A 23,538-nucleotide genomic window follows, 5' to 3' on the forward strand; every position below is an offset into this window, starting at 1 on the left:
CCCTGGGTTGGGAAGATCACCTGGAGAATGAAATGGCAACTTGCTCCAGTATTCTTGCCTGGGAAATCCCATGGAGAACCTGGCGGGCTATATATAGTCCATGGGGTCACAAAGAGTGTGACAGGACTTAGCCTTAAACAACAATAAAAATTTTTTAATGAGGATTAGAAATAATGGGTGGAGTTTTCTAAAGAAAATGCCCTTACTGCAGAGAATCCAGGGGCAGTCCCAGCCTTCCTCTGTTAATCAAGTTAGATGAAAATATGCTACAGCAACAGACAACCCTTGGATCTCAGTGGCTCCACAATGAGTTTACTTTTTGCTTATGTGACCTGTTCAACACAGTAGAGGGGGTCTGCTCCATGGTCACCGAGGCTTATGGTAGTTGCACCACCTAGGACACAGTTTTCTGAACAGTTACAGCAGGGGAAGAGAGTGGAGAATTAGATTGGCTTTCCCCAGCCTCCATCTGAGACAGCCCACATCCCTACCATTGACATCTCAAGGCTCAGGACTGATCACATGGTCCCATAGAATGCAACTGGACTGTTTGGTAAACAGTACTCTATTCTAGTTTCTTTCTAAATCTCCCTATTTGTTTATTTTGACCACACCATGTGGCATGTGGGATCTTAGTTCCCCAACCTGGGATGGAACCCATGCCTCCTGCACTGGCAGTGGGGCGTCTTAACCCCTGGACCACCAGGGAAGTCCCTCTAGTTTCTTGACTCTGCTTGCACTATACGAATAGTGTAGTCGTGATGACCTGTTTTCCTTGTTGCCCTTTTTGGACTCCACTCTTCAGAAGAGGTCAAGCCCTCACATTATTTTGTAACTGTGCCTGCCACGGGGCCTGGCATATGCTAGGTGCCCTTTGTTTGTAGAGCGGATAAAAGATGGCAGAAAGTAAAGGGGACCCAGAGGAAGGTAGTCAGTACTGGGAAGGATTTGTTTAGGAAGGGGTGCCATATGTGATAAATGAAGCCAGGAGGGCCAAGAAACCAATTCCATCAGATTTTAAGAGCTAAACCAAATGTCACTGAATATAGTGGGATGTTTTATGTGTCACAGATCATTGTTGGCATTCAGAAATTCCAACAACGACAACCAAAGAGAGTGCACGTGTAGAAGCAAAGTAGGACCCTAGGCAGCACCAAGTGGCTTTGGAAAAAAATCCTCTGACCCCAGAGCAGTTTTATGAATTAAAAAAAAACTGTGTGATGTGAAGGGAAGGGTCTGACTTTCTCAGAAGTTTTCAGAACTAACTAAAACCAGGGTGCTATTCCTAGGTTACCTGGAAAGTCCTTGATTTATCCAGTTGTTTTTCTCTGATAGAGAAATAAAAAGGATCAACCCTACAGAATCACTGCTAGTTTAGAAAATGAGCAGTTTTGTAGGCCTCAGTTTGCAAAGTAAGTAGGTTCATATAGAATGCAGAAGATATACAAGGACCCTTTAAGTTATAAGCAGGGTGACCATTCAAGTTTGTCTCTGTTGTTACTGGTTAATTTATTATTAACAGGTCTCACAGTTAGTCTCAAAACTGTTTGGACAATAAATTTCAAGGTCATCCATCCCAGTTAAAAGTGACAACTGGCTGGAAAAAGGTGACACTACGTTTTAGAAAAGGGCAGAAGAACAAACATTTCCACTGGCTGAAAACACCCAGCTTGTGCTGGGCTGAGCACCTAGACAGCCTGTTTCAGGGCTAAGAAGTGGGGGGACCCTGGGACCCTGGTGGGTTTGGGGGATGAGGGAAGCCTGGATGCTTCTAGCACTTCCTGAAGAGCAAGGGCTGGGTCAAATGAGGAGGTCGGCTGTTGGCTCCTTGCCCACGCATTTGCTATCTTCCTGACCTTGGGAAGGCGCATAAGGCATCTGACCATCACTTTCCTAATCTGTAAAATGGGGGTGTTTACCTCTGAAGGCTGCTTCTCTTATTTAACTGTTGGTCACTATTCTTCCATTATGCTGCTGACGACATATAAGTTATGGGAGGGCAGACTGTGCCAGTATAGGCTCATAATTCTCAGAGCTACATTCATGAGCCAAGTACTCAGGCAGTCAGTGCACAGTATCTGATTTCCAAAGGAGAAAACGGAGACTTGGAGAGAGAACTTGTATAAGGTCACACAACTCATACATGGCTGGGGAAGACTGACCCCAGGAAAAAAAAAAAGCTGGTTCAAAGCTCACGCTCTTACTATATAAGGGCTATTGAGCTGAAGGGAGGAAGCCGCCAGCGGCCAGCTCTGCTCTTCTCAGACACCTATCTCTAGGGCTCTTTGCTCACCCGCACAGTCCCTCCAGGATCGCACCCTGTAAGAGGAGCAAACACAACAAAGGGCGGAGGAGAGCCTGGCCGACCGATCGACATCCCACAAAACGCGATGACAGGACCCCAGCACACCACTCGGCGATGGTGCCAAGCGTCCTCCCTTCGGTCCAGAAAACAGGCCACCTTTGAGACTTGCTCCCTGGGCGGGGAGGAAGCGCGGAGCCCCCGGGTCGGGCTGAGAGCTTACGTAAGCCCAACCGGCGGCTGCGCCCGGGTCTCCCAAGGGTGGGCGCTGAGCCCCCGGCCCGGACGGGCCTCCCTCCGGCCCGCTCCCCTGCGTCTCAGCCGGGGACCACCGGCCCGGCGCCCGCGGCGTCCGCGCTGGGCGGGGGCGTCCTCCCGCAGCCACCCAGCTTCCCGGGGGAGGAGCAGCGCATCGCGCAAGCATCCGGGAGCGGCGGAGGGGGCGGGAGGAAGGGCGAGAGGAGGAAGCGGGATTTAAACGAAAGGCGGTGACGCCACACAAAAGATTTCTATAGGCTCCAGGGAGGTTACGGCCGAGGCGGCGGTGGCGAGCCCGGGGGCGAGGCGCGGACGGGAAGAGGAAAAGCTTCCAGCGGCCCCGGCGGGCGAGCGGGTGGCGGCGCACCCACGGCCGTGCTCCGAGGTGAAGCCGCGCGGGGAGAGGAAGCGGGTGTTTTCCCCTCTGCCTTTCGGCCCCCGCCCTTCCTTTCAGTTTCTCCCGGCTCGCTCGGAAGTTGGAGGTTGACAAACATGGCAGGAGCCGGGGCCCGGGCGGGTCTCTGCAGCGCCGCGGGGACCTTCTGAGTTGACCGGGCCGCCGGGGAGACGCGCGCGGCGGCGTCCGATGCTCAGGGCCCGTGGTCCCGGGAGAGCTCAGCCGCTGCGGGCCCGAGGCGAGGAGGAGGCGACGGGGATGGACTCGCGCCGACAGCCTGCGGCGGGCCGTGGGGCGCGCGGTCCGAGAGGGCGTGCCGCCTCGGCTCCGGGCCGCGCTCTGTGAACCGGCGAGGCGGGAAGGGGCCGCCGCGGCGCCCGGCACGCCCGGGCGTGGCGGGCGGGCGAGAGCGCGAGCGGGGCGGCCGCTGTGCGCAATCAGTGCAGGCTCCCGCCCGACTGACTCGGCCGCGCCAGCACCGGCCACACCCTCGGCTCTGCTGCCGCCGCTTCCCGAGAGCGGGAGGCAGGAGATGCCCACGGGGCGGCCGTGCGTCCCCGAGGGCCAGCCCCGGCCGCCGTCGCGGGGAAGTGCCGCCCGGCGGGGTCTGGCCGCCTGAAGCCCACGTGCGCCGCCGAGCCCGAGGTGGCTGACAGCAGAGCCTGCTGGAGCCGCCGCCGGCGCTCCTCCCCGAGGAAAGGATTTTTATTTCAAAGAAAGGAAGGAAGGACAACTCCCAGCTTCCCTCTCCCGCCCGCCCCTGCCCCGGCAGTCGGACCGGGCCATGCCCAGGAAGGCGGCGGCGGCGGCGGCGGCAGCAGCAGCCCAGCAGAAGGGACTTTCCTGGCACTCCGGCGACGAGGAGCGCAGACTGTGAGTTTGCTCTGCCCTTGTTCATGGTTCCTGCAAGCCCTCCAAGAGGCCGAAAGCTGCAGCCCCTCGCCGCGCCTCGAAGAGTCTCCTGCGTTCTGTGGCCCCCGGGCCCGCTCCGCGCCGCCGGGGCTCCGGCCGCCGCAGCCCAGTGCCCTCTGCCCGAGGCGGTGGATGGCATGATGGTGCGGGGAAGGCACCGCGGCCTTGGCCAGCTGAGTCGCGACGGCCGCGGGGGCGGCGGCATCGGCAGCGGCGGTGGTAGCGGGCTCCCCAGCGGCATGCCAGTGCCCCCCGGGCGCGATGGCTAGCGGCAGCGCTGGGAAGCCCAGTGTCGAGGCGGCTTCTCCGGCTCCAGCGAGCGCCGTCGGTGGGGCCTCGTCGCAGCCGCGGAAGAGGCTGGTGTCCGTCTGTGACCACTGCAAAGGCAAGATGCAGCTGGTGGCCGACTTGCTGCTGCTGTCGAGTGAGGCGCGGCCCGTGCTCTTCGAGGGCCCCGCATCCTCTTGCGCCGGCGCCGAGTCCTTTGAGCAGTGCCGGGACACCATCATCGCGCGCACCAAGGGGCTCTCCATCCTCACCCACGACGTGCAGAGCCAGCTCAACATGGGCCGCTTCGGGGAGGCAGGGGACAGCCTGGTGGAGCTGGGAGACCTGGTGGTTTCCCTGACCGAGTGCTCCGCCCACGCGGCCTATCTGGCGGCCGTGGCCACGCCGGGCGCGCAGCCCGCGCAGCCGGGCCTGGTGGACCGCTACCGCGTGACACGCTGCCGCCACGAGGTGGAGCAAGGCTGCGCCGTGCTGCGCGCCACCCCGCTGGCCGACATGACCCCGCAGCTTCTGCTCGAGGTGTCGCAGGGCCTGTCGCGCAACCTCAAGTTCCTGACGGACGCGTGCGCCCTGGCTAGCGACAAGTCCCGGGACCGCTTCTCGCGTGAGCAGTTCAAGCTGGGCGTCAAGTGCATGAGCACCAGCGCGTCGGCGCTGCTGGCCTGCGTGCGCGAGGTGAAGGCGGCGCCGAGCGAGCTGGCGCGGAGCCGCTGCGCGCTCTTCAGCGGGCCGCTGGTGCAGGCGGTTGGCGCCCTGGTGGGCTTCGCCACCGAGCCGCAGTTCCTGGGTCGCGCGGCGGCCGTGAGCGCCGAGGGCAAGGCGGTGCAGACCGCCATCCTGGGAGGCGCCATGAGCGTGGTGTCAGCCTGCGTGCTCCTGACCCAGTGCCTCAGGGATCTGGCGCAGCACCCCGACGGGGGCGCCAAGATGTCGGACCACAGGGAGAGGCTGAGGAACTCGGCCTGCGCCGTGTCTGAAGGCTGCACCCTGCTATCTCAGGCTTTAAGGGAGAGGTCTTCGCCCAGGACTTTACCGCCAGTGAATTCCAATTCTGTGAATTAGCACCCCCCCCCCTCCAATCCTCACCCTCATCCCCTCCCTGTTCCATCCCCCCAACCCACTCCCAGGCTAAAGGAAGATAACATATTCTCTGCCCTTTTCCATTTATACCAAAGAAATCAACGGTGAAGCTTCCCCCCTACCCCCCGCTCCGTTAAATGCTCGTGAGGAATCTTCCAGAAGGCAGGGCCATGCATACATGCCATTTATGCACGCATTCTGAGGGCCCCTGTGCCCCACCAGCCCAAGCACAGTAGGGACCAGCAGGTGGAAGATGTGACATCTGCTAGTTGCGGGGTTAACCCCCGCCCCCTACCCCAGCTCCCCTTCCGGGACTCCTCAACTAAATTTTATTATTAATTGGGCAGGAAGGAGGTCATGGGTTCATTTCTTTTTTGGTCTTTTATTTTCTTCCCTAATTAAAAGGTTACCTCAGTTTTCACTCCTTAGACATGGATGTAGCTACCTTTTGTTTGTATGTTGTTATTTTTTTAAGCAGTCGTGATGGATTAGGCGTATACTTGGTGTGGAAAGAGTATGACTTTGCCATGTGATTTGCAAATGGGGGGAGAAAGCTACTGTGAGTGTGTGTTTTATTTTTTAATTTACACTATAGAGTGATCCCCCCCGCCCCATGTCAAGTTTTTACCTTGCATGTACTGGAGTATTTATTTCATCTATTAAAATGTTATGTTTCTCAGATTACTTTCTGCAATGATTGTTGATTTTTCAATAATTGTAATGTTGCAGGCTGCCTGTCATTCCTGGAAAGGCACCCTAGAAAGGTTTCGCTTCAGTTAATAGTGAGGTGGGTCCCCTTTATGCTTTTTCCTGAAGAGTTAACTTATTTGAACAGCCTAGAATTCAAGAGAGAACTGTTTGTAAAAAAGAAAATTGTCCCCTTGTAAAGGCAGGGGACACATACAATGGTTAGATTACCTATAGTGCTAGGTTGGCTGTTTGGGTTTTCTTTGTTTTTTTTTTCTGTCTTCTAGTTTCTCCTGGAAAGTAATTTTGCATCCATTGTTCCCGTCTCATCTTTCTGTCCTAATGAACAGGGTTCAGGCTAACTGCAGTCTGATTTGTATTCCGCCTGTCTTTTTCAGATTAAGGCTCTTGCTAGTCCCATGTGGAATGCATGTACGGGAATCCGTGTGTGGACCTGCAAAAGTACTGTATATCAAATGAGAGTATGTAGACAGGTCTGTTCAGACAAGAACCAACTGCTCTTGATTTTAGAAAACCAAACAAATGTAGACTGTTCTAGAGTGTTCAGTGGAGGGGGAAGAATTCTGAAAAGAGTGGTAATAACTTTCTAGACCCAGGGCATGAAGGCAGGCAAAGGGGTTATCTTTGTGACCTTGGTTTAAGATACGCCCCGGTTGCGTGTATGTTGTATGCTTTGTTCAGTGAAATCTGGAATTACTTTAAGGTAGCGGGTCCTTTCTGCAGACAGTTTTAAGAAAAAAATATTGGGGGAGAGGTGTATGGTTTTACTGAACCTAGCTAACTTTTGAACATTTTCCCACTGAAAAAAACAACACATGTATTTGCTGTGCCTATCCTCAGAGAGCTATGTGGATAAAACTAGTACATGCTTTAAATTTGCTCAGTTTATTTATTTATTTTTTTTCTTGGGATTTGTTGTGCCTAAACCTTTGCAGTTGCCACAGAGCTGAAAAGAAAAAGATTTTTCTACTGTGATGTGTTAGAGAGGAAAGTTATAGTGGTTGTTTTTACTTGAATGACTGTATTTATTACAAGAACATTGTATTCAGCATGTAGAACCTCTTTAAATCTATGTTGGGTTATTTTACTCCTTGAGCTTCTCTGAAGTAAAGTGGTTGAGTGTATACATTTTTAAAAGCGGTCAAGGGAGCTGTTCTTTTTCTCTCTTAGATCCTGGTAGATTTAAATTTCTGAAGTCTATAAAAGATGAAAATGACCTTGAATGCTTATTCCTCTCCCCCGGCCCTTTAAGTCTGGATTGGTCAGGTTTAGGAAGCTTTTAAGGGGAGAAAACCTACCAAACCTATGTGCCAGTGACAGTCCTGCTTACATATAGGAATTTTTACTTACTTTTATTCATTGGATTTCCACAAGTAATGCTGACATTTATAATTGCATGTTTCCTTTAGCCTGTGCAGATCACAAAGAGTCAACTGAATGGAACATAGTAAAATAAAACCAGAGCCAGAAATCTGCAAATTTGGTATCTGATTAGGAAAAAAAGAATTGCCAATTGTTCCTTGGACTCATTCCTTGCAGAAGCAATTTTCAGGACAGTGCAAGCCAAAAAAAAAAAAAACAAAACACTTTCCCTATCTACTTGGATGCAGTTAACTAGCTAGTCACCAAATTAATTTTGAAACTTCTTTTCCTCTTAGCCAAGTGACCATTGCTTTTAACGTTTCTGTGTATTAAAGATTTTTGGACTTGTAGTTGAAATCTCTGTCGACTGAAATTGATCAAAGATTCCCTTGTGTGTTGACCTCTTTTTTTCTCCCTCTATCTCTAAGATAAAGTTTAGGATTTTTCATCCAGCAGGTGGCTTAAAGTGAATTCCACTTGTATTTTTTCAACAGGCTTCAGGAAAGTAGAGTGAGGAATGCACAGTATCTCTGTGTGTCTGTATCACTTGGTTAGCTGGGCACAAATCTTTGATATTTTAACTTTCTCCTGATATATTGCTGCTGTTCTTTAGTCGTTAAGTTGTGTCCAACTCTCTTCCAACCCTGTGGACTGTAAGCCTGCTGAGCTCCTCTGCCCGTGGGATTTCCCAGGCAAGAATACTGGAGTGGGTTGCCATTTCCTTCTCTAGGAGATCATCCTGACCCAGGGATCAAGCCTGAATCTCCCGCTTGGCAAGCAGATTCTTTATCACTGAGCCACTTGGGAAGCCCACTTCTCCCAATGTACCAAGCAGCTAAACTTGTTTTTTAAATAGCCCTGATTTTGTGAAAGCATCTCAGACCTATTTCATTGGGTTTAATAAGGGCAGCAGAGATACTGGTTTCAGGAATAAAATCACAGTGGCCTGATTTTTTTTTTTTTCCCCCATATTAAACCACCCTAAAGTTAATTTAGACAGCTATCCTTGAGCTCTTCTGACTTCTGAGGGCAAGTTTTCTTAAACACGGGCTTAATGGGCACCATCCTGACTGAGAATGTTGGAAACCTTCCTTTGAATGGTCCTAAGAGAAGGAAATGATTATGGCACTGTTCTTGGAACAGAAGCCATTATTTATGACAGTCAACCGAAGTAAATGGGACAAAAGGCTTTCAAACACAAGACTTCACTAGAAAAAAAGCATAGCTCTGTCTTTCCATGGTTGTTTAAGCTTGGCCTTTTTCTGTTACTCTTTCTGGGTTGATGTTAGGAAATGCAAAAATTACGTGTTTATGTGTTTCGAACTCCAACCTCATCTCCACCCCAGTTTTTTTTTTTTTTTAGTCACGTTTCTAAAAAATATCTAGAGTTCATAGTTCTGGAAGCATCATCTAAACCTGATTGGTTATTTTGCAGATACTTTTTTTTTAAAGCTGGCATAGGGATCTAAAATATTTGACAGTTTGAAGCAGCTAATTTTAACAGAAACACCTGTTTGTTTGTTTTTTTCCCAGAATGAATGTGACTATGGTAACATGCAGATCAGGCAGAGGATTTGAAAAATGCCTGCCAAAGCCTCTTCTGAGCTTTGCTCAGTAAACAGAGAGGAGTTAGAGAAGAAATCTTTGAAGCCCTAAGTGGTACTTTCACCATCAGGCCATCCCCTGGCCCGTGGGTGCTTAGAATTCTAACTCCTGGAAGAGCCATGAAGGAACCCACCTCGCGTTCCAGGGTGGACACAGGTACCTGTGTTCCCTGCAGGCAAATTCTTGTCTTGATTGAAAAAAAAATTTTTTTTTCTTTTTTTGCATGAGTATGTGTGAAATGAATTGGCTTCTTTTATTGAAAGCAGGGTTTTTATTTGGGATCATTTGTGTCAGTGAGTTGTCTGGTTCCACTCAGTGGCAGAGGTTTAAAGATTGGATTGATCTGATGCTGCAGGGAGAAAAGTGTTACTTGTATCTGTGATTGGGGTTGATTTAATTGAACTGTAAAGCCCCTTCAGGTCAGGGATTGTCATACTTGGCATATGTGCATTTGTTTTTTTTTGTTTGTTTGTTTGTTTTTTAAGTAAATGTGTGTCAATACCTGTCTCAAGTATAGCCAAGTGTGAAAGTGTTAGTCACTCAGTTGTGTCTGACTCTCTGCAACCCCTGTGGACTGGGGCCCGCCAGGCTCCTCTGTCCATGGGATTTCCCAGGCACGAATACTGGAGTAGGTTGCCATTTCCTCCTTCAGGGGATCTTCCTGACCAAGCGATGGTACTCCGGTCTACCTGCATTGCAGGCAGACTCTTTACCATCAGGCCACTAGGGAAGCCCACTTTTTTTTCTGGAAATGAAAGTTACAATGGGCCTTTGTTCAGCACCTGTAGAGCAGGGGACCAGCAGTATGTGCCAGCCACTGTCACAGGCCCTGGGGTCCAGCTCTAAGGGGGTCATGGTTCCTCCTTTTGTAGAAAGTCAGGTGCTGCTCCAGACTTGATCAAGGGATTGGCAGTAACATCCCCATCATAATCCTGGGCCCTACCTCTGGCCTATTCTGTCAGCAACATGGGGTGTGGAGCAATCTGAGTCTCCCCCAGCCTTCCCAGGTGTTTCTGACCCAGGCCCAGTCTGCAAGGCCTGCCGGTTCTTTTTTATTCCCTGTGGACCCTGTAAGATCTCAGTGCTTCTGTATCAGGAGGTAGCCGCATTTCTACAAGTTTCTTGTTTGCTCAGGTGGTTTTTTTTTTTCTCCTGGATATTTCGAGCCCTTTTCTTCACTTAAGATAATTTAGGCTCTCCTGCCAATTTGGAATTGGCAGGTTTTTCTTTTGGGGGTTTGTGTGTGTGTATGTGTGTACAAGTACAGAGTCCTTGTTCTCTTAACTCCCTTTGGAGATGAACTGAAGTCATGTAATAGTAAACTGGCAACTTGGCTTTCTATGTTTTTGCATGCTGTTGACTCTTGTCCTAGAAAACTGGAACTAGCAGACAACCTAATTAAAAATCAACCCTTCAGCTCTTTGGCTGCCCAAGAAAGAACACTTTGCTCTTGAGTTTGTAAAGTACTTTATTCAGAACCAAATGAAGCATACAGACTTATTCCAAAGCTCATTTTAGGGAAAAGCCAAAGTTTGCAATATACTCAGGAAATATGTTCTTGAAGCCCAGTCATGCACCAGGAATTAGGAAGATCTTTTAGATCCTTCATATTCACAAGGGTGGTCCCGGGAGCTGGCTTCAGCACCAGCAGATAGCAGAATCTTGGCCCCACCCTTGACCTACCCAGTAATATCTGCTTTGTCAAGATCTCCATGGATTTCTGGGCACACTCACTTTGAGAAGCACTGCTTGGGGAGATAATATGTAGCCACCATGGCCAAATCCTTGCTCTGCTCTTGACTGTGGGAACCTAGGCATTTACTATGTTTATTTCAATCTTTTCTGTTTATCATGTGTGTTCATGTATGTGATGTAACTGGCTCCTTCCAGCAGTCTTGTGAAGTAGGCAGGTATTACTCACTGTACGTGTCATCTAAACATTTGTACTTCGGTTTTCCTGTTGTGAAAAATATTTATGATGAATTCCCATGAAGTGCAAGACCTCCAGAGTAGTCCTATCCACTTACAAGATGATCGAAAATATTATCTGAAACACTTTATGTTAAAGTCGGTTTCCCCTAAGGATCTTCTTTTTTACCCTTCCGGTAACTTGACACAGCAAATACATTGTGATGTCCTTGAGGAGGGCGCAAATAAAGAGCATAGCCCTGTCTTCTAAGTCTTCTGTTATTCTCTGGGGCAAACCTATCCAGATTCTCGGAAATGTTGGATGTCTAAAGTTCTTCAAAATGTCAAACTTCCAGGAAGTGTTTAAATGCTATTTAGGTTTGTTAGTACAGTTTCATTAATAGCAAATATATTTACTGATTTCAAGCTTTATTCTAAGTATTCACTAATAACTTACTTTATTTATTTTTTTTGCTGAAGTAGGACATAGAAGACTTTTTAAAAAGTCCTCTTTTAGGAAAAGAAAAAATGTAAGTAGCTCAGTTGTATCTGACTCTTTGTAATCCCATGAACTGTAGTCCACCAGGCTCCTCTGTCCATAGAATTTTCTGGGCAAAAAATTGGAGTGGGTAGGCATTCCCTTCGCTAGGGGATCTTCCCAAGCCAGGGATGGATCCTGGGTCTCTTGCACTGCAGGTGGATTCTTTATCACTGAGCCACCAGGGAAGCCTCTGTGCATTCAAGGTTAATGAGCATATTGCCCTGAAAATTTTTCTGCCAAAATTGCAGTATATCACCTAATGTGGTTTCTGACTTCCTTCTAATTTGCCCTTTTTTTTTTTCCACCTGTGCCCCCTGCAGTTCAAGTGTGGAGCCCCAAGCACTGGACTGCCAGGGAATTCCAAATTTGCCTGTTTTAGATGGCAAAGATACTGATCCAGTAAAAAATCACACATTGGTTGCCTTAGGTATAGGAGACCTGCTTTCATGTCAGACCCCTAGAAGTTAGATATTACAGGAAACATAGGTCAGTTTAGTGCTTACTGAGGCCCTTTCCATTTCAACTTTGGCCATCTGCTTCCTGTTCTAAAATGAATGGGTAAGTCATTCCAGTACCTTCCTTGAGATAGAATTCTGATATAAAAGTTTTTCTAAAAGTTTGCTTGGAGGCTAGGTTTTACTTAAATGTTCTTTCGGTAAGTTCCATGATAAAAATATTTTTAAAAACATACGTATGATTCTAGTTTTATCACTTGGAACTTCATTTTAAGGTATGTAGGCATTTTAGTAATGCTATGAGAAGTTGTCCATAGAACTGACAGAAATAGATCATCTGATATTTCACCTGTCTTGATGGAGTCATGTTGTTCATATTGTTTAGTCACTAAGTCATGTCCAACTCTTGTGTGACCCCATGAGTTGTAGCCTGCCAGGCTCCTCTGTCCAGGCTGGACAGAGTGGGTTGCCGTTTTCTTCTAGAGGAAATTTTCCCAACCTAGGGATCAAACCCATGTCTCCTGCACTACACGCAGATTCTTTACCAGTGAGCCACCGGGAAGCCCACCTTATATAAGAGGAATGACAAAGCCACACAGCATTCCCAACAGACCCAGAAGCCCCATCCTTTGTCATCCTCAATAAAATCAGTTTGTGATGTGGTTTGTTTTCCAGCAGAGATGTTTTCCAAGTATACCTTCCTTTTGTGTTACATCTATGTGGCTACAGAAAACAGACCTGAAAAAGTGTGGCTCCCAAAGGACTCATTGAATGAAGAGTAGGATGTAGGTGTTGCTGTGATGCACCAGAGCATCTTCCCTTTTAGACAAAGTAGATGGATTCAGTATCATGGGGGTTGATTCCTTCCTGGGCATCTGAGGATTATTCACTTTTAAACGCTCCAGGGAAAAGTTTTAACTATATATATATATATGAAAAATAAAAGTCCTTTTCTGGAGCAGCCAAGGATTTGGTGTCCACAGCAGGTTCTGGAACCAGTCCCCCACAGATGCAAGAGATTACTGTGTTTGCAAATCTTTGACCTCCAGAGTACCTCATTTAATTTAAATAAAATATTCTCCATGTAAGCTAAAGTCCTTCCATTAAAACCCATCATCCATGTCAGCAAGATAAGCAAGCAGGTATTTAGGTAGATGGGGCTTTCCAGGTGGTGCTAGTAATAAAGAACCTCCCTGCCAATGCAGGAGACAAGGGACTCAGGTTCGGTCCCTGGGTCAGGAAGACCCCTGGAGGAGGGCACGGCAACCCACTCCAGTATTCTTGCCTATAAAATCCCCTGGACAGAGGAGCCTGGTGGGTTATGGTCCATAGAGTCACAAAGAGTTGGGCATGACTCCTGTGACTTAGCACAGCATAACACATTTAGGTGGATGTGTAGGTAGACGGGTAATAATCAGAAGGTGGGTTACAAAATAGAGCCTTGTTAAGTCTCAGGGCTGAGAAACTAGATGTGTTTCTACCTTCTTAACACTTTGAGAAGTGAATTCTGCAGTGTCCAGTGGAAATTCATTTCAGTTTTTTGAAGCATTTCCTAATTGCCTAACCTAAATTGTTCCTCCTCCACTGTTCTGGCCCATTTTTTTTCCAGCTGAAAAGAGAACGGCTCCCATACTGCTTAGAGAAGATAGGACATTAATTAATGCCTCAGGGGATGTTGATTACTGGGACTCTTCACACATCTCCAGTGGCCATTTCTTAAGACTGATTCTGTCCTGGGAGCTGGGAATATGGAGATAAGCTTAAAATACAGAACAAGTGATAGAAAGGGAGTACAGATTACAGGAGTTCGAGATAAGCACCATAAATACTGTCAATGAGAATCCTCTAGTTTAGGTCTTTGGCTATTTGTGATCTTTGTAGTTTCTTGTTATTGTTCAGTAAGTTGTGTCCAGCTCTTTGTGACCCCATGGACTGTAGCACAATCAGGCTTCCCTGTCCATCACTATCTCCTAGAGTTTGCTCAAACTCATGTCCATTGAGTTGATGCCATCACATTCTGTCGTCCCCTTCTCCTGCCCTCAGTCTTTCCCAACATCAGGCAGGGTCTTTTCCAATGAGTCAACTCAGGTAGCCAAAGTACTGGAGCTTCAGCATCAGTTCTTCCAATAAATATTCAGAGTTGATTTCCTTTAGGGTTGACTGGTTTGATCTCCTTGCTGTCCAAGGGACTCTCAAGTGTCTTCTCCAGCACCACAGTTTGAAAGCATCGATTGTTCTGCGCTTAGCCATGCTTATGGTCCAACTCTTTATTGTTCCTGGAGTTGAACAAATTCGTGACCAGGGAAGGAGGTTGGCATCAGAACTGGTCTTTCCTACTCTCAGTGCCAGGTGACTGCATATAATTTAAGTGGGGACTTCATGAAATTTATTTTTGGTGCTGCTGGAGGGTAGTTTTCAGTTAGAGACTGCAGGTGCCTTGAAGAGTGGGCTTTATTCCAAGGCTTAAGGGTCATTTTCTTTTCTGCTTGTTAATTCTGAGTAGTGTTGATGTAGGGTGTAAGGCTGTTCTGGACCAGCTTTGCTCTACTGAAAGTAGAACAGCTTTTCCCCCCTTCATTCACTGCTGGCCTGGCCTTGGATCAGGAGCCCTAGGTGGGGCTGCTGAAATCACCTTACCTGCAGAGAAGTCCTGGGCCTGGCTGCCCACCACCTTTGGAGATCACCTGGCTCTGAGCTTACCTGGTGGGTTAGACAGTAAAGAACTCACCTACCAATGCAGGAGACCTGAGTTTGATCCTTGGGTTAGGAAGATCCCCTGGAGAAGAACACCCACTCTAGTGTTCTTGCCTGAAAAATTCCATAAACAGGGGATGTTGTCCATGGGGTTGTGAAGAGTCAGACAGGACTGAAGCAACTAACACCACTTTCACTTTTGAGCTAGGCTGGGGTACTTGAAGATGCATGTGGCTGGGAATGGAGCTGGCTAACAGATTGGAAGCCTTCCAGGCAAGAACTGGGACTTTTTCATTTCTGTCATCCTTAGCAGGTAGCCAGCATACTCAATAAACGTTTGTTCAATGAAAGAAGCAAGAGCCAACATCTTTTGAGCCCCTGTGTATGCGAGGAACCTTACATTGCATCTCTCAGTCCTTAACACTTTGAAGTGTGAAGAGTTGTTCTCCTTTTACAGATGAGGATGTTGAAGTGAAACCGCTTGCCCAGGGACACAAACTAGAAAAGAGTGGAATAAGGGTAACAATCAAGTTCTGTCTGGTGGAGCCTAGCATTCTCAGCCACTTGGCTACAGAAAATGAATGAATTTCTAGGATGGAGTCCCTCTGCCTATTGAGGTTGAAATGCTCACCAACTCCATTAAAAAAGGAAAAACACTGTATTAAGACTCCCAATGCAGTGGGCACAGGTCCCATCCCTGGTCAAGGACCTAAGATCCTGCATGCCTCGTGGCATGACCAAAAATTTAAAAAGCGCCAAACCCCTAAACTCTACCAATGGCAATTTTTGTAGGTTTCCTCCTGAGCCTTTGGTCTGAGCCCTTTTGCAGAGGGCCCTGGTTGCCCATGGCTCCCTTATAAAGTCTCAGCCTTTCTACCAGCTGCTCAATCCTGGTGTCCTGGAGGATGCTCAGAGATCAACCTCTGCTTTGCCTTGTAACCTCCACTTGGATTTCTCAAATACAAATATCTTAAGTTATTGACCACTTGCAACACTCCATGGTTTCTCCATTGACTTTAGGATAAAAGCCAGACTCCTAATTGAGAGAGTTCTAGATGATCTGGTTCCTTGCTCCCTGCAGACTGCATTCCACCCATGATAGCACCTGCAGAGTCCCTCTCGTGTCATTCTCTTTTTACCTGAGCTCTTGCACAGCTGTGTCTTCTTGGACAGTTCATCCTGCACCCTGCCTTTCTCCCCCAGCCTCTGACTCTTCTAGCCTGGGTGGCACCCCACCAATGAGTCCTTGTGGTACCTTTGACTTCCCTTCTATTGGTTTACCAAGTTCTTGTAATCCTCTGTTTACTTATCCATGTTCCCAGTCTGTATCATCGGATGGTAGAGTCATCTTTCTGTCTCCAGTGACTAATGGAGTTGCCTAACACAAAGTGCTCAGCCGACTCTGCAACCCCATGGACTGCAGCACGCCAGGCTTCTCTTTCCACGAGATTGCTGGAACAAATTTAGCATTTCCTACTCCAGGGGATCTTCCCGACCCAGGGATCAAACCTGCATCTCCTGCATTGGCAGGCAGATTCTTTACCACTGAGCCATCTGGGAAGCCCAACACACAGTAGGCCCCAATAAACATTTTTGCATGAACAGATGTGTTGGTGAGTCATATCAAGCTTTTAGAGAAGAAGAGCCCAGAAGTAAAAGACTTCATTAGCTTTTCTCTTTGTCTAGGTCCCTTTTCGTCAGTTACCAAGTTCATCCAAAATTTCCTTCCTAGAACCCTGAAGATCTGTTTCTTCCCTCACCTGCAGTGCCAGGACCCTAGTCCAGGGCCTCACTGACCTGCATATAGACGATGCTGCAGAATGTATCTCCCTGGAGATCGGCTGCAGCCTGGACCTCTCAGCCAAGGTTGGCCTGCTTTCCTCATTTCCCTGCCCATCACTCATGCCTTTCTGCAGCAAATTGGAACCCTAAAGTGCACCTTCAAGTAGCCAATACATGTATGCGCGTGTGCTCAGTCATGTTTGACTCTTTCTGACCCCATGGACTATAGTCCACCAGGCTCCTCTGTCCATGGAATTTTCTAGGCAAGAATACTGGAAATGAGTTGCCATTTCCTCCACCAGGGGATCTTCCTGACCCAGGGACTGAACCCACGTCCCTTATGTCTCTTGCGTTGGCAGGCAGGTTCTTTATTGGTAGCTCAGCACATTTCTTGAGTACCATCAGTGTGCCGCAGGACTCATCCACTGTGGATAGGACTGGGCTCCACTCAGGCTGTGGCCACCATCACCTGCCACCTCCAACTCAAGCCACTGTTATAGTATAACAACTCAGACAATCCTGTGCCCTCTTATCCCTAACTCTGTGCTTTTGCTTTCGTTGGCCTCTACATGAACTGTCTCTCCCATCCTTCTCAATCGTTACTAACCCCTTGAGTGCACACTGCTTCCAGGGTCCTAGGATCAGGACTCTTGGCTGCCATATAAGGGTGGCCCAGGCACTCAGGACCATTGAAGACCCTCCAGGGATTTGGGTGGATTCTAAGGGGACATTTGAGGGGCCCTGGGTGGACCACAGTCTCTTCTCTGTCTTAACCTCAGAGCCTAAATTTGGGCTTTGGTTTGTGAGCTGCAGGAGTGGTGCCGACCTGGTGAGGATTCACTTTGCAGGGTGGTACTTGGCCCAGTGGGGATGTGGAAATGAGGCACCACTTGACGAAATGAGGTGGTGTTTTTTTTTTTCCTTCCCACAAACGGACTTAGAACTGTATTCCCCAGGGAGCCCTTGAAACCAGCGTGAGAATTGACCGAGGGAGTGAGTTCTGGCTTTCAATCCCATGATTGTTATGATACAGAAATTACTCACGGCTTGCCATAATCAGGTTTGGGCTATAATAGTGTACTTAAGCAGAGCTCTGGGGTGGGCGGATGCTCACCAGCATCCTCTGCCTACGTCTTTCCTGCCCAGGCTCTTATGAGTGGAGGCAAAAAGCTAAAGCTTTAGGGAAGAAAAATGGGGTGCTGCCCCAAAACGCTGCTGGGAATGGGGGCCACCAAAAACCTCAGGGGCCGCAATGTCAGCAGCAAACACATGGTCCTCAGGGTTGAATTGCCTTTTGATACCTAATCCTTTGAGTTGCTCAGTCACGAAATCATGTCTGACTCTTTGCGACCCCATGGACTGTAACACGCTAGGCTCCTCTGTCATGGGATTTCCCAGGCAAGAATACTGGAGTGAGTTGCCATTTCCTCCTCCTGGGGATCTTCCTGACCCAGGGATTGAACCCACATCTGCATTGGCAGGCAGTAGCTTCATTAATTTTGTTTCTTTTTGCACTTGATTGTTGACACTGTCTAAAAATATAAAATGATGGCTGTCTTATCAAAATTAAAGGAATGGTTTAAAACAAAGGCATTCTATCTATTTACTTAACTTTTCCCTTCCAGCAAGGACATTCCAGTTTCAGTGGAGTAATAAGCAGATAGGGTTACCATGACCACGGTGAATTGCCATGACAATTTCGACAAACACTGAACTGAGTTGATCGTGTCCCCTTTCTGGTGACGTGACATGGATCATAAGAGCACTGGGTGTGACTGAACACGGGTGTGACCAGAAGCCTTTTGTCACAAACTGAGCAGCTGTGGTGTGGGGCCTTGGTGTGATGGTCTCCAAGTGACGTGGCTTCTCTCAGACTGTGGGGTCAATTTTGAAAACTGCAGAGAAGACTAAGTGAAAAGAATAATGTTGTCAATGGTCTCGCTTTAAGCATGTAAAAAACTCACCACAGGGCTCAGACATGATGTAGGGTCTGGTTCCCCAGGCAAAGGAGGAATCACCATTTTCAGTCTGAAAGGGTGACTGTGAGCAGTTGAAGTCTGTGCTTTCATTTTTATATTATTTGTGTGTGTGTGTGGTTAGTTCATTTGCTAGAGTTATATCACATACATGAGGACTTCCCCAGTGGGTCAGTGGTAAAGAATCCGCCTGCCAACTGCAGGACACCTGGGTTTGATCCCTGGGTCTGGCAACCCACTCCAGTATGGTTGCCTGGAGAATTCCATGGACAGAGGGACCTGCTGGGCTACAGTCCATGGGGTCCCAAAAGAGTTGGACATGACTGAGCACACACACACTCACACACACAAACATCACATCATACCACATACACAGACAACAGAACAGCTTTGTTAAGATTGGATTCTGAAAATGAATAAAAAAGAAAGACTGGATTCTGGACAGATGTCATACTCATTCACCATTCTGTACTGGTGGAAGGCTGTGCTTTCTGTCTTTGCACTGCCCTGCCCTCTCCCCAGACACTCCAACTCTTTCCTATCCCAGGATGCCTGCATCCTGATACTCAGAGATTAGCCCCTAGCAGCAGAGGCAGGCTTGCTGACCTTCTCAGAACAACTTCCTTGATTTCTCAGAGGGAAGTTCTTCTCTGCTCACTGCCTGACCGCCTGACCCATGGCTGCCTCTCTTCCTATCCAGTGGGCCCTGCTAGTATACCAGGCTCCTCTCCACTGCCAGCCTGGATCTGCTTGAGCCATTTCAGCCAGCAGCTCCCTCCCAAAGCCCCACCCTGGGGTCAGGCATCAGTGATACAAAAGACCCACTCCCTAGGCTCAAAGAAGATTGATGCTAGTAGAACATAACTTGCACTTGGGTAGTGATCCCTGAAACCCTCAAATCCTGGAAGGCTGAGGAGTAAACCTGAGGTGGTGTTTGGGGGCAAAACATATTGGAACAGAAATCTGGACTCAAAAGACTTTCCTGATGGTCCAGTGGTTCAGACTCGACACTTTCATTGCAGGGGCAAGTGTTTGATCCCTGATTGGGAAACTAAAATGCCGTATGCTGTGTGGCTTGGCCAAAAGAGAATAAAAAAAGAAATCTGGACTCAGCAGCCCTTGAATTACTCAACAAGCATCTCTCTGCCTCCCTTTATACTTATAAGCTCATCTATTAGCATCAGTTTCAGGCCTTACCCCCTGCTACCCCCACCAGAAGGGAAGATCTCATACTCAGTTCCCTGACAATCCACCAACTCATAACTGAAGGTGATTTTAAAACTGTATTAAGATTGTACTTGGTGACTTGTCTTCTAGAAGACATATACTCTGTCCCTTGAAAGTCGTGGTGGCTTCTTCTGGAGTTGGGGTGGGGAGTCAGACTGAACATAACTCTGTCTTTATAAATAGGCCTTCCTTATGGACATTGTTTTTTTTAATTTAAATTTATTTATTTTAATTAGAGGCTAATTACTTTACAATATTGTATTGGTTTTGCCATACATCAACATGAATCCACCACGGGTATACGGACATTCTTATAAACATGCTCTGACCTTCACTATTGAAGATTGGGGAAATATGTGAATTATACTATAGATGAAATAACTAAGCCTTGCGGCCTAGATAAAATTGGGCCATGGGAAGAAGTAGAAGAACATGAGAATTGTAGTAATTTGATGCTAACGGTTACATCAAAACCTTTGGTTCTGATGCTAAAGTCAGAACCACTGACCTTGACCACTCATGCAATATTTTGAGTTCTAGGGTTTTTCTTTAGGAACGTGTTTGAGTTAGTACAATCATTTTTGAAAAAGTATATGTAAAAATTCTTTCAAAGGTAAATCCAAGCAAAGAAGCACTTCTAAAGAGCCATGACATACCTTGTTATAACAAAACCACTGCTTAGTTTTATTAATAAATTTATTGTTGGGGTTTCCCTGGTGGTTCGGTGATAAAGAACCCACCTGCTGATGCAGATGGGAACCCACTCCAGTATTCTTGCATGGAGAATCTCATGGACAGAGGAGCCTGGCAGACTGCAGTTCATGGGGTCACAGAGTCAGACATGACTGAGGGGACTTGGCATGCTTGCACACAGGAGTTCCACAGTGATGCTGATGCTGTGCTGGGGTCCACACTTTTGAGAACCTCTGGAGCAGGCCCCCATTCTCAACTTTGGCTGCACATTGGATTCACTTGAGGAATTAAAAATATCTGTACATTGATGCCTGGGTTCTACCAGTGGAGATTCTGATTGGATTGTTTGAGATACCTCGGGTATTGGCATTCATAAGAGGGGCCAAGTGATGGGGCAGTGTTTGAGAAATACTGGACTAGGTCACAATTTAAAACTGAAAATCATTATGTCTTAACCACTAAAGTTTATTTCCTGGGACTTCCCTTGTGGTCCAGTGGTTAGGACTTCCCCTTCCAGTGCAGGGGGTAGGTGTTTGATCCCTGGCCAGCGAGCTAAGATCCCACAGGCCTCTCAGCCAAAACTAAAGCAATGCTGTAACAAGTGCAGTAAAAACTTTAAAATGGTCCATAGCAAAATTAATAAATTAGATGTGAATCTTTAAAAAAAAAAAAGTTAATTCCTCATCCTAGACGCAGGTTTGATCCCTGGGTCCAGAATATCCCCTGGAGGAGGGCATGCCAATCTACTCCAGTATTCTTGTGTGGAGAATCCCATGGACAGAGAAGCCTGGCGGGCTACAGTCCATGGGGTCACAAAGAGTTGGACATGACTGAGCACACATGCATTCAAATAGGATGTGGAGAAGAGGGAAGTGTTGCGGTCCACACAGTCCCTCAAGCACCCAGGCTGGTGTAGTCTCCACCATCAAGTACTAATGATCTCTGTTCCTGCAGCAGAGAAAGAAGTAGGCAGCTAGTTCTTCAGTGATTCAGCCAGAAGTGACTCAAAGTGGCTGAGCAGAAGTAGTCATGTGCCCTAACTGTGAGAAGCCTAGGAATACAGAGGAGCACGTGTCATTTGGGGAGCAGTTAAGTTTCTCTGGCGTGTTGATCGTTCCCTGGTGCAGTGAGATCTGGTCCACATATTCTAAAAAGTAGCTTCTCCATTGTTCCTTTTACAGTGACTTTTTTCTGTCATAAAATGCTTACTGTAGACTATTTTTATTTATGTATCACCATGCTGGGTCTTTGTCACTGCTTGGGCTTCCTCTGGTTGCAGAGAGGTGGGGCTACTCTTCCTTGCAGTTCGTAGTCGCATGGGCTCTAGAGCACAAGCTCAATAGCTGTGGACCTGGGCTTAGATGCCCCAAGGCATGTGGAATTCTCTTGGACCAGGGATTGAACCAGGTGTTCCTGTATTGCCAGGCGCATTCTGAACCACTGGACCACCAGGAAAGTCCCACCGTAGACAGTGTAGAAGACACCAAAAAGTCTAAGGAAAAGAATCCCTATAGCCCACTACCTAGGAATAAGGGCTCTTTGTTTCTGGTGTGTATCTTTCCAAGAATTTTTTTATACACGTTCTTTAACATGGTTACTTGTTTTAAAAACATTATTTTGTAACCTGTTCTCTTAATATTTTCTCATTTTGTTAAAATTAAGTTAAATAAAATTATTTAAATACACTTTCTGTAGCATGGGTATACTAACATAATTGGTCATTCCCTCCTAGTTAGATATTTTGGTCATTTAAAAAAATTTTTTTTAATTTAATTTTATTTTTTGGCCATGCCACTCAGCATGCAGGATTTTAGCTCCCCAACCAGAGAGGGAACTCTGTCTCCTGCAGGGAGTGCAGAGCCATAACCACTGGACCACCAGGGAATTCCCCTCTTGGTTATTTCTTGTCAATAATGTAGTCCTTGCACAGACATCTTTATGAGTGACTTTCCTTCATCATTCTGGTCATTGGATAGATTTCTAGAAATAAGTGAACAGCTTTATTTTAACTATCTGTGTACAGAAACTGTCTCTACACTTTGAAACACGTATTTAGTCAGTACAAGGCATTGGTGGAGAAATAATTGAACTTGGCTCCCGCCTTCAAGTAGCTGAGTCTAGGTAGAGAGGCAACCAGCTCTAATTTCAAGAGAGAGATTACTCCAGTTATCTCCGAAAGTGGTTTCCCAAAAATCCTCCTTCTTAGGACCCACCAACACTTAAAAGATGAACTCAGTGCTCTCTGGGAGTCAAAGACAAGGGTTCTAATCAGGGCTTGCCCTCACAAGATGACATGATCTTAGGTAAGTTCTTTTCTAGGCTTCGGTTTTCTCATCTTTAAATGAGGTCATTGGATTACGTTCCTTCTAATGGTGCTGTTCTATGCCCCTTAAATAGTTGAAGGGTGTGGGTGAGCATGAGTGTATACTTTCCTTTTTTAGGTGTCTAATTATGTCTAGCAATCTGGGACAGTTTCTATGGGACATACTGGAAGGCATTGTGGTTGCCCAGGGTCCATTTCTGACCTTGGACTCTAGGATGATAGCTTTGTACAAAACAAATTACTGATGAAGGAGCAGGGTCCAGGCTTCTTCCTCTTTTTCTTTTTTTTTTTTTTTTTTTTTGCTGCACTGCTTAGCTTTTTCAGGGCCTTAGTTCCCCAACCAGGGATTGAATCTATGCCCCCTGCAATGGAAGTACAGAGTCCTAACCACTGAACCCCTGGGAATTCCGGAATCCACGCTTCTTGCAAAGAAGGATTGAGAAATGAAGAGCTTTTAAAAGGAGGAGCTTTTTAATGAGGAGCCATTTGGTTGACATTGGAAATGGCTATTAATAGAAACAATATAGCTCCCACCAGCTGTGTGTAAGGAATCTCCAAACTCATTACCTACATCATTTCATTTAAACCTTTTAAAGCTCTGGGAGGTCAGTGTTTTTAAGCCCTATTTCACAGATAAGGAACTTGAAGCTCAAAGAGGAGACATGAACTGCTTTAGGGTGTTGCCCAAGGAAAAGTGAGGTCATGGTCAAATGCAAAGAAAAGCAAAATAAGCTAATTTTGGTTTTTTGAGTCTGAAGGCTTAGGTCAAGTTCTAATAAGGGGGTTTTATCAGATTTCTTTAGAAGGATACTTGTGAGAATGAGAACTTTAACCTTCAGTTCAGTTCAGTTCAGTTCAGTCACTCAGTCATGTCCAACTCTTTGCAACCCCATGGACTGCAGCACACCAGGCTTCCCTGTCCATCACCAGCTCCCAGATCTTGCTCAGACTCATGCCCATTGAGTTGGTGATGCCATCCAACTGTCTCATCCTCTGTCCTCCCCTCCTCCTCCTGCTTTCAACCTTT

General features: G+C 47.2%; 1 protein-coding gene across 1 annotated transcript; it reads left to right on the plus strand.

The window, feature by feature from the left end:
• Positions 1-4,123: 4,123 nt before the first annotated feature.
• TLNRD1 (talin rod domain containing 1) lies at positions 4,124-5,918 on the plus strand. Its single transcript, XM_061394595.1, has one exon. It carries the CDS (start codon positions 4,131-4,133, stop codon positions 5,217-5,219), a length of 1,089 nt encoding a protein of 362 aa, XP_061250579.1. The 5' UTR covers positions 4,124-4,130; the 3' UTR covers positions 5,220-5,918.
• The last annotated feature ends 17,620 nt before the right edge of the window (positions 5,919-23,538 follow it).

The sequence above is a fragment of the Bos javanicus genome, chromosome 21 (genome assembly GCF_032452875.1).
Source record: "Bos javanicus breed banteng chromosome 21, ARS-OSU_banteng_1.0, whole genome shotgun sequence".
Classification (NCBI taxonomy): domain Eukaryota; kingdom Metazoa; phylum Chordata; class Mammalia; order Artiodactyla; family Bovidae; genus Bos; species Bos javanicus.

Coding starts and splice junctions, on each gene's coding strand:
- TLNRD1 (XM_061394595.1), top strand. CDS start 4,131: ATGGCTAGCGGCAGCGCTGGGAAGCCCAGTGTCGAGGCGGCTTCTCCG.